The 16,766-nt window shown below is 52.4% G+C and overlaps 1 protein-coding gene across 1 annotated transcript in view; it reads left to right on the forward strand.

Annotated features, from left to right (window-relative positions):
• The first annotated feature begins 2,906 nt into the window (after positions 1–2,906).
• MARS1 (methionyl-tRNA synthetase 1) overlaps positions 2,907–16,766 on the forward strand; it is a 29,139-nt gene continuing 15,279 nt past the window's right edge. Inside the window, 10 exon segments of the mRNA XM_078881709.1 lie at positions 2,907–3,084; positions 5,607–5,697; positions 6,551–6,629; positions 8,124–8,267; positions 10,947–11,022; positions 11,837–12,045; positions 13,652–13,702; positions 13,704–13,816; positions 14,789–14,905; positions 15,973–16,176. Coding sequence (XP_078737835.1) covers positions 2,982–3,084; positions 5,607–5,697; positions 6,551–6,629; positions 8,124–8,267; positions 10,947–11,022; positions 11,837–12,045; positions 13,652–13,702; positions 13,704–13,816; positions 14,789–14,905; positions 15,973–16,176 — 1,187 coding nt within the window. The 5' untranslated portion in view covers positions 2,907–2,981.

A 16,766-nucleotide genomic window follows, 5' to 3' on the forward strand; every position in this document is an offset into this window, starting at 1 on the left:
ACACACACACACAGACACACACACACTGACACACACAGACAATAGTTTAAAGCGATTTGAAGCATGTTGTATTTTTCGGGGGGGGGGGCAGAGCTTTGTGACGTCATATTTGAGGGGGGGTCTGACTTTTTGTGACGCCGTGTGACGAGGGGGGGGGGATGTCAAAAATCGTCCAAAATCGCGTGACGTCATTTATGGACGGCCCCTAAACACACAGGGCAGTTCTAAAGGAACGAGTGTTCAATCTCGGCGACGATTATTTAAAACTGTACGCTTTAAACTATTGCCATTGTAAGGCGTATTTAATGTGGCGCTGCACTCTGATGTTGCAGGAGAAACATTTATTACAAAGTCTATTTAATTAAGCAGAACGTGTCGTCTATATTTATTTAAAGTTGCGCATTTTGATGTGACGTCACATTTCTCAACCCCCCCCCTCTTGTCACACATCGTCACAAAAAGTCAGACCCCCCCCCCCTCAAATATGACGTCACAAAGCTCTGCCCCCCCCCACCCCCAAAATAAAACATGCTTTAAATCGCTTTAAACTATTGTCATTGTAGTGCGTATTTATAAAAAAAAGTCTATTTAATTAAGCAGAACGTGTCGTCTATATTTATTTAAAGTTGCGCATTTTGATGTGACGTCACATTTCTCACCCCCCCCCCTCTTGTCACACATCGTCACAAAAAGTCAGACCCCCCCCCCCCTCAAATATGACGTCACAAAGCTCTGCCCCCCCCCACCCCCAAAATAAAACATGCTTTAAATCGCTTTAAACTATTGTCATTGTAGTGCGTATTTATAAAAAAAAAGTCTATTTAATTAAGCAGAACGTGCCGTCTATATTTATTTAAAGTTGCGCATTTTGATGTGACGTCACATTTCTCACCCCCCCCCCTCGTCACACATCGTCACAAATGTCCCCCCCCCCTAGGTGCGTGACGTCATTTATGGACGGCCCCTTGGTAGGAATTACGTAAAATGGTAGGAATTACGTAACTAAAGTATTATCATCATCGCCCGTGCAGCCTTAACAGACTGTTCGCGAGTAGCAGCGCCTACGAAGGCTACCGGCACTGTGGCACACGAGGGGGGGGGTGGTCAGCACCACACCCGGCCGCCTTTGTCTCCCCAGCGGCGATGTTTAACGCACCGTGACAGGTGCTCGTTTTTTAGGCTGAGTCTACCTAGGGGGAGGCCCAGAACCGGTTCAGACAATGGTTATCACTCGTTGTAGTGGTGGTGGTGGTGGTGGTAGTGGTGGTGGTTGTGGTAGTGGTGGTAGTGGTGGTGGTTGTGGTAGTGGTGGTGGTAGTGGTGGTGGTTGTGGTAGTGGTGGTAGTGGTGGTGGTGATGGTAGTGGTGGTGGTAGTAGTGGTAGTGGTGGTAGTGGTGGTGGTGGTAGTGGTGGTGGTGGTAGTGGTAGTGGTGGTAGTGGTGGTAGTGGTGGTAGTGGTGGTGGTAGTGGTGGTGGTGGTAGTGGATGGTGGTAGTGGTGGTGGTGGTAGTGGTGGTGGTAGTGGTGGTGGTGGTAGTGGTGGTGGTGGTAGTGGTGGTGGTGGTAGTGGTGGTGGTAGTGGTAGTGGTGGTAGTGGTGGTGGTGGTAGTGGTGGTGGTGGTAGTGGTGGTGGTAGTGGTAGTAGTGGTGGTAGTGGTGGTGGTTGTGGTAGTAGTGGTGGTGGTTGTGGTGGTGGTGGTAGTAGTGGTGGTGGTAGTGGTTGTGGTGGTAGTGGTGGTTGTGGTGGTGGTGGTAGTAGTGGTGGTGGTAGTGGTGGTGGTAGTGGTGGTGGTGGTAGTGGTGGTGGTAGTGGTGGTGGTAGTGGTGGTGGTAGTGGTGGTGGTGGTAGTGGTGGTGGTAGTGGTAGTGGTGGTGGTGGTAGTGGTAGTGGTGGTGGTAGTGGTGGTGGTGGTAGTGGTGGTGGTGGTAGTGGTGGTGGTGGTAGTGGTGGTGGTAGTGGTGGTGGTAGTGGTGGTGGTAGTGGTGGTGGTGGTGGTAGTGGTGGTGGTAGTGGTAGTGGTGGTGGTGGTGGTAGTGGTGGTGGTAGTGGTGGTGGTGGTAGTGGTGGTGGTAGTGGTAGTGGTGGTAGTGGTAGTGGTGGTGGTGGAGAACGTGAGCCTGGAGTCAAACTCGACTTGGGGCCAGGTTCGGAGTTCACACGGGGTGACGTCACGTAACGTTGAGCGCGGTGACGTCACGCAACGTTGAGCGCGGGGACGTTGAGCGCGGCAACGTCACGCAACGTAGAGCGCGGTGACGTCACGGAACGTCGAGCTCGGTGACGTCACGCAACGTTCAGCGCGGCGACGTTGAGCGCAGTGACGTCACGCAACGTAGAGCGCGGTGACGTCACGCAATGTTCAGCGCGGCGACGTTGAGCGCGGTGGCGTCACGCAACGTAGAGCGCGGTGACGTCACGCAATGTTCAGCGCGGCGACGTTGAGCGCGGAGACGTCACGAAACGTAGAGCGCGGTGACGTCACGCAACGTTGATCGCGGCGACATTGAGCGCGGTGACGTCACGCAACGTAGAGCGCGGTGACGTCACGCAATGTTCAGCGCGGCGACGTTGAGCGCGGAGACGTCACGAAACGTAGAGCGCGGTGACGTCACGCAATCTTCAGCGCGGCGACGTTGAGCGCGGTGACGTCACGCAACGTAGAGCGCGGTGACGTCACGTAAAGCGAGCGCGGTGACGTCACGCAACGTTGAGAGCGGCGACGTCACGCAACATCGAGCCCGGATTGCGTCACCCGCAGCGGGGCGAATCGCAATTGCGTAGTTCACATAAGCGCGCCGGGCGGCCTCTCGGCCAATGGCGTCGCCGCATCGCCCGACCGCGTGCTCGAGCTCGACCAATAAGCGCGCCGGGTGCGGTGTTGTTGGTCGCGCGTCCGCGCTAGGGAATTTGAAGCCGGCGTGCGTCCGATCCTTCGGTTTCGCCTCGGGCGTGTGTTCGACTGGTCTCGCGGCTTCAGCGATGGATTTGTACCAGGAGGAAGGGAATCCCGGTAACCTGAAGGTGGCCGCCGCTTCGGAGTTCGTTGGCTTCAAGCTCAATGTCCACGAGGTCAATGCTGACGGTGAGAGAGAGAGAGAGAGAAGGATCTTGAGGGCACCGGTTAATTGGCCGGCTTTGGCCGCCTCGAGACGCCCCTTTCCCGGCTGCGAATGCAGGCGAGCACCGAGGCTTGGGCCTAGTTTTCGGGTGTCACTTTTGAAGATGAACACTGTGCAAGTTATTACCCTAAACACGTTCAATATAGAATTACTGTTACATAATTACAATTTTCAACAATTACGTTACTGTGGAGTTGTATCACGTGTTCTGTTTGTCAATGTGTGTTAAGTTGAGTTAGGCCGAAGGGTCTGTAATCAAAGTAACAAGAGGCAGCTTTTTTAAATTTCTGTAACAACAACAACAACAAAACCCCGCAATATTTAAAGAGCCCGCGCTGTGGTGCATTGCTGTCCTTAGTTAGTAAGTAAGTGTCACGAGGCGGCACGCGGCTAAAGAAAGCCGCAGGCTGTTGAACCCGAGGTTCGGCCCTTTAGCTCAGCAGCTGCCAGAGGTGGGACAAAGTCATTGTTATGCAAGTCCAAGTCGAGTCGCAAGTCATCAAATTCATGACTCGAGTCTGACTCGAGTCCAAGTCACATGACTCGAGTCCACATCTCATAGGTGGGACAAAGTCATTGTTATGCAAGTCCAAGTCGAGTCGCAAGTCATCAAATTCATGACTCGAGTCTGACTCGAGTCCAAGTCACATGACTCGAGTCCACATCAGTCATAGGTGGGACAAAGTCATTGTTATGCAAGTCCAAGTCGAGTCGCAAGTCATCAAATTCATGACTCGAGTCTGACTCGAGTCCAAGTCACATGACTCGAGTCCACATCAGTCATAGGTGGGACAAAGTCATTGTTATGCAAGTCCAAGTCGAGTCGCAAGTCATCAAATTCATGACTCGAGTCTGACTCGAGTCCAAGTCACATGACTCGAGTCCACATCTCATAGGTGGGACAAAGTCATTGTTATGCAAGTCCAAGTCGAGTCGCAAGTCATCAAATTCATGACTCGAGTCTGACTCGAGTCCAAGTCACATGACTCGAGTCCACATCTCATAGGTGGGACAAAGTCATTGTTATGCAAGTCCAAGTCGAGTCGCAAGTCATCAAATTCATGACTCGAGTCTGACTCGAGTCCAAGTCACATGACTCGAGTCCACATCAGTCATAGGTGGGACAAAGTCATTGTTATGCAAGTCCAAGTCGAGTCGCAAGTCATCAAATTCATGACTCGAGTCTGACTCGAGTCCAAGTCACATGACTCGAGTCCACATCTCATAGGTGGGACAAAGTCATTGTTATGCAAGTCCAAGTCGAGTCGCAAGTCATCAAATTCATGACTCGAGTCTGACTCGAGTCCAAGTCACATGACTCGAGTCCACATCTCATAGGTGGGACAAAGTCATTGTTATGCAAGTCCAAGTCGAGTCGCAAGTCATCAAATTCATGACTCGAGTCTGACTCGAGTCCAAGTCACATGACTCGAGTCCACATCAGTCATAGGTGGGACAAAGTCATTGTTATGCAAGTCCAAGTCGAGTCGCAAGTCATCAAATTCATGACTCGAGTCTGACTCGAGTCCAAGTCACATGACTCGAGTCCACATCTCATAGGTGGGACAAAGTCATTGTTATGCAAGTCCAAGTCGAGTCGCAAGTCATCAAATTCATGACTCGAGTCTGACTCGAGTCCAAGTCACATGACTCGAGTCCACATCTCATAGGTGGGACAAAGTCATTGTTATGCAAGTCCAAGTCGAGTCGCAAGTCATCAAATTCATGACTCGAGTCTGACTCGAGTCCAAGTCACATGACTCGAGTCCACACCTCTGGCAGCTGCTACTCGTTGGCAACCCGGCGGGCAATCAAATATAAGCACGCCCGGCCGCCTTTGTCTCCCTAGCGGCGATGTTTTCACGTCGCACAAGGTAACTCATTCGAGGCTGAGTCGACCCTAGGGACAGCCGTGTCTCTCTCAGTGGGTCCACGTGTGGCTGGGAGAGGTGGGGGTTCCGGGGACAACCCGCTGTGCTGCTGCTCCTGTGTCTAGTTTCTGCTGATGTCTGACTGATGCTGCTGCTGATGTCTGACTGATGCTGCTGCTGATGTCTGACTGATGCTGCTGCTGATGTCTGACTGATGCTGCTGCTGATGTCTGACTGATGCTGCTGCTGATGTTTGACTGCTGCTGATGTTTGTCTGACTGCTGCTGATGTCCTCTCCCCGTGCTCTCGCGGGTGGACGAGGAAGTTTTAACGAAACCTTCCACTTCTCTCATTCTTGACTCCGTGCTCCACAGATGGAACATTCTTTTATTTCAATTCTGCCAGTCGCTACCAAGCGGCTGTGTGGTTTTGGCCTACGTCCGGTGCGAAACGAGTTCAACATTCATCATCATCGACGGATAGTTCTGTTAATCGATAAGTAACAACTGTCGCCGGTTGAATGTAACGTTGGTCTCGCCTTTACTGGTGATCACCGTCCTCACGTAGCTCCTGCCTCTACTGCTGTTGGTCTCCCTCTGTCCCCCCACCCTCAGTGTGGCCGCCTGCGCTACCCTCCTGGTCCAAGCTGCCCGCCCTTCAGCTGCCCAGCGGCGCGGTGCTCTTCTCGACCAACGCCATCTGCAGGTGCGGCGAGACAGGTCACCCCCGCCGCCTCGCCGCCTCGCACCTGCGCGCCAGATGAGGGACGTTGGCTTTTGTAGCAGAGGTCGCAAACGGGTTTTGATTCCTTACCCGTACCCGGCCGCACCAGGGTCGCAAACGGGTTTTGATTCCTTACCCGTACCCGGTCGCACCAGGGTCGCAAACGGGTACCCGTACCCGTACCCGGCCGCACCAGGGTCGCAAACGGGTACCCATACACGGCCGTGCCCGTACCCTACCCGTACCTGGCCAGGTACGGGTACCCGTTTGCGACCTGGTGCGGCCGGGTACGGGTAGGCCGTGAGTCACTGGTGAGTCACCGTTTGTCACTCATTTCCCAACGTCTTGTCTCTTCTCACAATTCAAGTTCCTAGAATCAACCCACCCGCGCCTGCAACATGGCTTCATCCCAGAGGTCGCAATCGGGTACCCGATACCCGTACCCTACCCGTACCCGGCCGGGTACGGGTAGGGTACGGGTACGGTCGGGTACGGGTACCCGTTTGCGACCCTGGTGCGGCCAGGTACGGGTGCGGGTAAGGAATCAAAACCCATTTGCGACCTCTGCTCTACGATAGCTGGCGCCAAACTGTGTCACGCGCCCTCCCGTATGGACTTGTGGGAGCCTCGGTACCGATTACGTTTTTATTTTTCTCCCGGTTTCGATCCGATGACGTACACGTACGAACACGTACGTCATCGGAACGGGAAAGGGGTTAAATACCTGCGAGGACAAACGTGCGTTGGAACGAGTTGCGTAATACACGCATAGCCTTGATTCTTCTTCCTTGTTTATTTTATTCTGTGTGTGTCTGCGTGGTTTTATTTTCCACAGGTACATGTTCGAGAGCTCTGGGCAGGAGCTGGGCACGGAGACCGATCAGTGTCTGGAGTGGGAGCACGCCGAGCTGGAGGTGAGCGAGATTTGTTGCACGTGATTGAACTCTGACCTCGATCTCTTTCACACGCGGGTGTACAGCCCTGTTTGTCCATCCACTGCTGGATGAATGGGTCGTTCGTTATTTGACCGTGTACATCAGGCTGGTCAGCGCAGGTTCGTGGAGGCCGAGGAGCCATAGATGGAGAACACAAGTGCACTGCGCTGCCCACTGCTGCCCTGTAAAATCGCCCGTCATGCGCGGCGGTTGTCCATCCGAGCACCATCCAGTCTCAGCCCTGATTTGCTTCCGAGATCTCATCAGATCGGTTGCGTTCCTGGGGCGATTCCAAGATCTCATCAGATGGGTTGCGTTGCCGGGGTGATTCCAAGATCTCATCAGATCGGTTGCGTTCCCGGGGCGATTCCAAGATCTCATCAGATGGGTTGCGTTGCCGGGGTGATTCCAAGATCTCATCAGATCGGTTGCATTCCCGGGGCGATTCCAAGATCTCATCAGATCGGTTGCGTTCCCGGGGCGATTCCAAGATCTCATCAGATGGGTTGCGTTGCCGGGGTGATTCCGAGATCTCATGAGATCGTTCCCGGGGTGATTCGGCAACCTAGGCCGCTGTTGTCTAGTCCGCGGCTGTGCTCGCGTCATCATCGCCGCTGCCGTCGAGCTCGGACGTCGTGAACTCGCAGTCGCTCACGCCTGGTGCGTGGTCGGCTCGTCGATCGGTGATCGATCCGTAGACGGTCGTGTTTCTCGAATGGATCATCCATCCCAGAAACGTCACGGAAAGCGACCGTTGAATCCGGATCACTTCCAGCCACAACGGCGTCGGTGGGGCAACGCGCGGACGTTGAAACTGCACATGGCGCGCGTCCACGATGCGTCGAGGGGCGGCCATTGTAAGGCACCAGCGGGGCACGTACGTAGTGTGTAGTGTATAGTGTAGTATGTGTAGTGTATTGTAGTGTAGTGTGTAGTGTATAGTAGTGTAGAGTGTAGTATGTGTAGTGTATAGTAGTGTAGTGTGTAGTGTATAGTAGTGTAGAGTGTAGTATGTGTAGTGTATAGTACTGGTGTGTATAGTGTAGTATGTGTAGTGTATAGTGTAGTGCATAGTGTAGTATGTGTAGTGTATAGTTTATAGTAGTGTAGTGTATAGTGTAGTATGTGTAGTGTATAGCAGTGTAGTGTATAGTACTGGTGTGTAAAGTGTAGTACGTATGTTGAACTTCTTTCGTACCCTACGTAGCCATTCGCGCTAATCGGAGGTGCGGGGGGAAGGACAACAAACCAAATGCAAACAGCAGTTCCCAAAACACGAGTTTTCAATCTTGCTTTGTAAAGGGCACGTCTGCAGGCGCGCGGCTCGACTTTCATATTTCACCGCGAGAGATTTGTACGCGGGGTGCCGAACCGATACGATTGCTACCGATGGTGCTAGAAGGCTGAACTTCACCGTGCGTGCGTGCGTGTGTGTGTGTGTGTGTGTGTGCGTGCGTGCTCGCGTGCCCGCAGCCGGCGGTGCTGGCGCTGCTGCACGTGACGCTGGCGAAGGACCGCACCGGCGCCGAGCTGGCCGGCGCACAGGAGGCCGCGATGGATCGTCTGCGCCAGATGGACGGCGCGCTCCGCTCAAGCGAGGGAGACTTTCTCTTGGGGGTGCGGAGTGCACGTGCAGACGGCAAACCAATGACAGCAAAGATCCCCCATGTAGCCCCCGTTAGCGAGCGGCACCTCTATGAAGGCCGACACGGCGCGCGAGGGGGGGGTGGGTCGCCGGCACCACGCCCGGTCGCCTTTGTCACCGTAGCGGCGATTCTAGATTTGAAGCTTTCGTGACTGCAAGGATTCATACTCTTAGGTTTTTTCGGTAAAGTCACGTAGGTAAAAAATAAATATAAATACAAATTAATGGAAGTAATAATAGAAATCAAATAAAAAATCACGACGTTTCGGAGGCAACACAAGCCTCCGTCTTCAGGTAGAACCGTCACAGCACGATAGCTGTATCAAGTAAAGAGAGAAGTCACAAGAGACCCGACCAGTATATATACTGGTTAAGGGGTGTGTTCACCCTGGCTCCTCCCCCCATGTGTGTGTGTCTGTCGCTGTGTTCACATGTGTGTGTGTCTTTGTCGCTGTGTTCACATGTGTGTGTGTCTTTGTCGTTGTGTTCACATGTGTGTGTGTCTTTGTCGTTGTGTTCACATGTGTGTGTGTCTGTCGCTGTGTTCACATGTGTGTGTGTCTGTCGCTGTGTTCACATGTGTGTGTGTCTGTCGCTGTGTTCACATGTGTGTGTGTCTTTGTCGTTGTGTTCACATGTGTGTGTGTCTCTGTCGCTGTGTTCACATGTGTGTGTGTCTTTGTCGTTGTGTTCACATGTGTGTGTGTCTTTGTCGTTGTGTTTACATGTGTGTGTGTCTCTGTCGCTGTGTTTACATGTGTGTGTGTCTCTGTCGTTGTGTTCACATGTGTGTGTGTCTTTGTCGTTGTGTTTACATGTGTGTGTGTCTCTGTCGCTGTGTTCACATGTGTGTGTGTCTTTGTCGCTGTGTTTACATGTGTGTGTGTCTCTGTCGCTGTGTTCACATGTGTGTGTGTCTCTGTCGCTGTGTTTACATGTGTGTGTGTCTCTGTCGCTGTGTTTACATGTGTGTGTGTCTCTGTCGCTGTGTTCACATGTGTGTGTGACTTTGTCGCTGTGTTCACATGTGTGTGTGTCTCTGTCGCTGTGTTCACATGTGTGTGTGTCTTTGTCGCTGTGTTCACATGTGTGTGTGTCTTTGTCGCTGTGTTCACATGTGTGTGTGTCTTTGTCGCTGTGTTCACATGTGTGTGTGTCTTTGTCGCTGTGTTCACATGTGTGTGTGTCTTTGTCGCTGTGTTCACATGTGTGTGTGTCTTTGTCGCTGTGTTCACATGTGTGTGTGACTTTGTCGCTGTGTTCACATGTGTGTGTGTCTCTGTCGCTGTGTTCACATGTGTGTGTGACTTTGTCGCTGTGTTCACATGTGTGTGTCTTTGTCGCTGTGTTTACATGTGTGTGTGTCTTTGTCGCTGTGTTCACATGTGTGTGTGTCTTTGTCGCTGTGTTCACATGTGTGTGTGTCTTTGTCGTTGTGTTTACATGTGTGTGTGTCTCTGTCGCTGTGTTTACATGTGTGTGTGTCTTTGTCGCTGTGTTCACATGTGTGTGTGTCTTTGTCGTTGTGTTCACATGTGTGTGTGTCTCTGTCGCTGTGTTCACATGTGTGTGTGTCTTTGTCGCTGTGTTCACATGTGTGTGTGACTTTGTCGCTGTGTTCACATGTGTGTGTGACTCTGTCGTTGTGTTTACATGTGTGTGTGTCTCTGTCGTTGTGTTTACATGTGTGTGTGTCTCTGTCGCTGTGTTTACATGTGTGTGTGTCTCTGTCGCTGTGTTCACATGTGTGTGTGTCTTTGTCGTTGTGTTTACATGTGTGTGTGTCTTTGTCGCTGTGTTCACATGTGTGTGTGTCTCTGTCGCTGTGTTCACATGTGTGTGACTTTGTCGCTGTGTTCACATGTGTGTGTGTCTTTGTCGCTGTGTTCACATGTGTGTGTGTCTTTGTCGTTGTGTTTACATGTGTGTGTGTCTCTGTCGTTGTGTTCACATGTGTGTGTGTCTCTGTCGCTGTGTTCACATGTGTGTGACTTTGTCGCTGTGTTCACATGTGTGTGTGTCTTTGTCGTTGTGTTTACATGTGTGTGTGTCTTTGTCGCTGTGTTCACATGTGTGTGTGTCTTTGTCGCTGTGTTCACATGTGTGTGTGTCTCTGTCGCTGTGTTCACATGTGTGTGTGTCTTTGTCGCTGTGTTCACATGTGTGTGTGTCTCTGTCGTTGTGTTTACATGTGTGTGTGTCTCTGTCGTTGTGTTTACATGTGTGTGTGACTTTGTCGCTGTGTTCACATGTGTGTGTGTCTTTGTCGCTGTGTTCACATGTGTGTGTCTCTGTCGCTGTGTTCACATGTGTGTGACTTTGTCGCTGTGTTCACATGTGTGTGTGTCTCTGTCGCTGTGTTCACATGTGTGTGTCTTTGTCGTTGTGTTCACATGTGTGTGTGACTTTGTCGCTGTGTTCACATGTGTGTGTCTTTGTCGCTGTGTTCACATGTGTGTGTGACTTTGTCGCTGTGTTCACATGTGTGTGTCTCTGTCGCTGTATTCACATGTGTGTGTGTGTCTTTGTTGCTGAATACACACGTGTGTGTGTGTGTCTTTGTCGCTGTGTTCACACGTGTGTGTGTGCGCGCTTGCTCATGGGGACGTGCGTTTGTTTCTCCTGCGTGTGTTTCCGTTGTGCGTGTGCAGACGAAGCCCAGCCTGGCCGATCTTGTCTTCTGGTCGACGCTCTTCCCCGTGTTGAGCGATCGCGTCCTTCCGCTAGGTCAGGCCACGCCACTCACGCTGACGCCGGCAGCTGCACCGCACCTACGTTCACTCCGCCTCGTTCAATCTCTTTCGCACCGAACGTGGCCAACCGCGCTAATCGGGGGTGCGGGGGGAAGGACGGCAAGTTAACGCACAAAAGCAGTTGTAATTGAGTAATCACAGGTATTTTCTTCAACATTGGCGGTGTTGTTTGGCCAATTACCAGTTACATTGTTTATTTAGCTATGAGAGGTAACCGGAGCCAAAACCATGCTGAGCAGGGGAAGAGAATACAAACTGTTCACACACACTCACGCTCACTCTCATACACTCTCACACACTGCAGAACAGAGTGAGAGAATACAAACTCCTATACACACTCACGCTCACTCTCATACACTCTCACACACTGCAGAACAGAGTGAGAGAATACAAACTCCTATACACACTCACGCTCACTCTCATACACTCTCACACACTGCAGAACAGAGTGAGAGAATACAAACTCCTATACACACTCACGCTCACTTTCATACACTCTCACACACTCAGACTGCAGAACAGAGTGAGAGAATACAAACTCTACACACACACACTCACGCTCACTCTCATACACTCTGACACACACTGCAGAACAGGGGGAGAGAACATACCAACTCCACACTCACGCTCCGGTGCGAAAGACGTTCAACACGCACACACGCACGCAGCATACACACACCAACACAGAAAGGCCGCCCGGGTCGGGAGTGGAACCCATCTCCCCGGCCTCACGACCAACGCGACCGCCTCCCCGTAAAGGCCTGACCCCCATCGTCGTGTTCCCCCAGCGGAGCAAGCGGACTCGGTGACGAGGCTGCGGGCGTGGTTTCACGCTGTCACGTCGCACCCACGCCTGCGGGAGACCTCCGACGTCGCCGCGCGGAAGTTCGACTCCGGGTCGCTTGCGGCCGCTTGCGCCGACTGGATCTCGAAGCGCCCGCGGCAGCGGCCCTCGCCGCCGGCGCCTGGGCACGTCCTGCGCCTCGGAAAAGCTGCGGTGAATCAGCCGACGGTGGGTGGGCTACTGCCGAGATTTAAAAGTCACGCGCCGGTCGGAGCGCCGGTTTAGAGTTTGCCGTCACATGGGGTCGGAACGGCATGAGTTAGACCACGGGTCTACATAACAATAGGCTCAGTCAAACATTCCACACAACAAAGACTCATTTCCTGGCAGCGATTTCAGCCGCATCATCTCTACATAACACCTAGTTTACACAACAAAGGCTCATTCCTAACAGCGTGCTTTAGCCGCACCGAACCTCACAAAAATAATATCCAGGTGCCTACCTTGGCTCCTCCCACCCTCAACCAGTATATATACAAATAATGTTTCTTGGAATTTCTCTCACTTGATACAGCAATCGTGCTGTGACGGTTCCACCTGAAGACGGAAGCTTGTGTTGCCTCCGAAACGTCGTGATTTTTATTTTTATTTTACTTTTATTAATTAAATTTTTTTACCTACGTGACTTTACCGAAAAAACCTAAGAGTATGAATATAGACCACGGGGGTTTATGAACATTTACTCCGGGACGAATGTGTTATTGGAGTTGGGAGTTGGGGGGGGCGGGGGGGATGTGTGGGGTGGGTTGGGAGGGGTCTGTTGACCATATTTCACCGTGCTGATCAGTGCAGTTTGACAGATGGCAGCACTTGTAGTGTGTTATGGTTCAAACTCTTAGTTTTTTGGGTAAAGTCACGTAGGTAAAAAATTTAATTAATAAAAATAAAGTAATAAAAATCACGACGTTTCGGAGGCAACACAAGTCTCCATCATCAGGTGACTTTACTGAAAAAACTAAGAGTATGAATCCTTGCAGTCACGAAAGCTTCAAATCTAGAATTAAGTTTTGGTTCAACTTTGGGGGGGGGAGCGGTGGTGTAAAGCTCCACACACACACTGCGATGTGGAGCTGGCGACCCGAGTCTGATTCCCGCTCACGGCCGAGATCGGTGATGAATATCTGAAGCTGTTCCGGGCCTCCCCTAGGTGAACTCAGCCTTTAATTCGTTCCTGGTGCGGTGTGTAAACATCAGCACTGGGGAGACAAAGGCGGCTGGACGTGGTGTTGGCCCTCTTGGGCCTTAAGAAATTAATTTTCCAGATTGAAAATTTATTTCTTAAGAACTGCTTTTTGTCCATAATAGAGGTTATGTTGGGTTAGATTGCGTAAATAAAAATGTGTCGTTAAACCCGCCACCACTCGACACAGCCAATTAGTAAGGTTTGTTACATAAACAGAACGTGCCAATTCGTTACTAGTACAGCACACCGGTTGAGTGTTGGAGAGCAGATCCACAACATTTACCGAGGACTCAGATTGTCAATGTTGTGGCTTGGCTCTCCAACACACAACCGGTGGTGCTGTACAAGTGACGAATTGTCACGTTCTGTTTACGTGACAAACCTCACTAGTTGGCTGGTCGCGAAAGCCCTCGAGTTAAACTGCTTTTTGCATTTCGTGTTCTTGTCCTTCCCCCGCACCTCCGATTGGCGCGGTCGTGGCGACGTACGGCGCGAGAGAATCTCCGACGTACACACACACACACACACGAGTGCAACTCGCGAACGGGGGCATCTTCGTCTGTGTGCGGGGCGTAGGAGCCGCAGGGTCGGGGCAAGGTGGCCCCCCCCTTGCCCCAGGAAGGGGCCCCCCCCCCCGGAGGCGCCGCAGGATGTGAGTGAGGAGGAGGCGAGCCGGGCGAGGGAGACGTTCCTGCAGGGCTACGCAGGGCTGCCCAAACCGCGGGTCGTCACTCACCCCGTGTGAGCGCAAGACGGCGTCGCGAGAGCGTGCTGGGCGATTACCACTGGAATAGCGTTTGTGTGTGAGTGTGTGTGAGTGTGTGAGTGTGTGTGAGTGTGTGTATGTGTGTGTGTGTGTCAGTATGTGAGTGTGTGTATGTGTGTGTCAGTGAGTGTGTGTATGTGTGTGTCAGTATGTGTGTGTGTGTGTGTGAGTGTGTGAGTGTGTGTGTGTGTGTCAGTATGTGAGTGTGTGTATGTGTGTGTCAGTATGTGTGTGTGAGAGTTTGTGTATGTGTGTGTTATGGGGAGCGGTAGTGTAGCGGTGAGCGCTACGCTGCGCTATGAACCTGGTGACCCGGGTTCGATTCCCGCTCACGGCCAACACCAGTGACGATTATCTGAACCGGTCCCGGGCCTCCCCTAGGTCGACTCAGCCTCAAATGAGTACCTGGTGCGATGTGTAAACATCGCCACTAGGGAGACAAAGGCGGCCGGGCGTGGTGTTGGTCACCCACCCCCTCGTGTGATGTTCTGGCCTTCATAGGTGCTACTCGGTAACAGCACTTGCCGAACAGTCTGGAAAGGCTATACGGCAATCTCTGTCTTTTGTGAGTATGTGAGTGTGTCAGTGTGTCAGTGTGTATGTGAGTGTGTGTGTGTGTCGATCCATGGCACCTGGGTCTGCCCTGTGACCTCCTGCCGGCGGGGGTTCGACACTTCACGTGGCCTTAACGTGCACCTAGCCCGGCACAAGCGCCGTTGTGACGTCACCGCCACTTATTGGCGAATGCCGGTTGTTAATGTGTGCGAGTGTCGTGTGCCGTGCCGACCTTCACAGCCTGTTACAGGCTACGCGGGTGACCTTTGATCTTTGTGATCCTCACCTGAGTTTGTCTCTGCGGCCTTCATAGGTGCTGCTCGCTAACATCACTTGCCCCTACGGTCCGTGGGAGGCTACACGGGTGACCTTTGCCTTTGTGTGTTCCCCAGTCTGCCGCAAAAGGGCGAGAAGAACATTCTGATCACGAGCGCTCTGCCGTACGTCAACAACGTGCCGCACCTCGGCAACATCATCGGCTGCGTGCTGAGCGCCGACGTCTTTGCACGGTGACCTTCCGGCATCCGAACATTCGCCCTGGAGAAATCCGACGAACCATGAAGCTCTTTGTCAAAGGGGGCGAATCGGTTGGCAGGCAACATCAAAGCGCATCATGGGACCTCCCTTGCCAGTATCAAAAGATAAGAATAGGTTTTACCCTTTCTGGCAATAAAACAGTTGTGTTTAGAAGTTTTAACATCAAAGCGTTCCACAATTACAGATTAAAAAGAAACTACATAATAATAGCTGTGACCGTAATACCCCCGAATTTATGATGCTGATGATGGTGATAATGATGATGGTGTTGACGATGGTGATGATAATGACGATGATGATGATCCATAATCTAGGTTTGTTTTGGGTTAGATTGCGTAATTATAAAAGTGTCGTTAAACCCGCCACCACCCGACACAGCCAACTAGTAAGGTTTGTCACGTAAACAGAACGTGGCCAATTCGTCACTGGTACAGCACTAGTGTATAATGCAGTGTATAGTGTAGTGTATAGTGTAGTGTATAGTGTAGTGTATAGTGTAGTGTATAGTAGTGTAGTGTATAGTACAGCACCACCGGTGTGTTGGAGACCAAATCCACAACATTTACAATCTGGGTACGACGTTTCGCCAGTGATTACAACTAGGTTCATCAGGCGACAGACAGATTTGTGGAGAAGTTGTTCGCCAAAGCATACGTGTTAAACTGATGATGATGGCGATGACGACAATAATGATGATGATGATGACGACAATGATGTTGATGATGACGACAATGATGTTGATGATGACGACAATAATGGTGATGACGATGATGGCGATGATGTTGATGATGATGACGACAATGATGTTGATGATGACGACAATAATGGTGATGACGATGACGACAATAATGATGATGATGATGACGACAATGATGTTGAAGATGACGACAATGATGGTGATGACGATGATGGCGATGATGTTGATCATGACGACGACGACGACAACGACGATGACGATCACCATTATCACGATCATAATACTTATAAGAGTTCTGCGCCGACGTTGGCGCTGCCGGTTGGCGCTGCCGGGCGCGACCAGGTACTGCCGCCTGCGCGGCCGCAACACGCTGTACGTGTGCGGCACGGACGAGTACGGCACGGCCACCGAGACCAAGGCCGTGGAGGAGGGCCTGAGCCCGCGGGAGATCTGCGACAAGTACCACACGCTGCACGCCGACGTCTACCGATGGTTCGGCATCTCCTTCGACTACTTCGGCCGGACGACCACGGCGCTGCAGACCGAGTGGGTCGTCGCGCGGCGTCCGCCCCTCACCCCCAACACGACGCCGCGCCTCGTAGCAACGTCTCATAGCAACTCCTCGTAGCGACGCCTCGTAGCGACGCCTCGTAGCGACGCCTCGTAGCGACGCCTCGTAGCGACGCCTCGTACCGATGCCTCGTAGCGACACCTCGTAGCGACGCCTCGTAGCGATGCCTCGTAGCGACGCCTCGTAGCGACGCCTCGTAGCGACGCCTCGTAGCGACGCCTCGTAGCGACGCCTCGTAGCGACGCCTCGTAGCGACGCCTCGTAGCGACGCCTCGTAGCGACGCCTCGTAGCGACGCCTCGTAGCGACGCCTCGTAGCGACTCCTCGTAGCGATGCCTCGTAGCAACGCCTCGTGGCAACGCCTCGTAGCAACGCCTCGTAGCAACGCCTCGTAGCAACGCCTCGTAGCAACGCCTCGTGGCAACGCCTCGTGGCAACGCCTCGTGGCGACGCCTCGTGGCGACGCCTCGTAGCGACGCCTCGTAGCGACTCCTCGTGGCAACGCCTCGTGGCAACGCCTCGTAGCAACGCCTCGTAGCAACGCCTCGTAGCAACGCCTCGTAGC

Source organism: Lampetra fluviatilis, chromosome 62 (assembly GCF_964198595.1).
Source record: "Lampetra fluviatilis chromosome 62, kcLamFluv1.1, whole genome shotgun sequence".
NCBI classification, from domain to species: Eukaryota; Metazoa; Chordata; class Hyperoartia; order Petromyzontiformes; family Petromyzontidae; genus Lampetra; species Lampetra fluviatilis.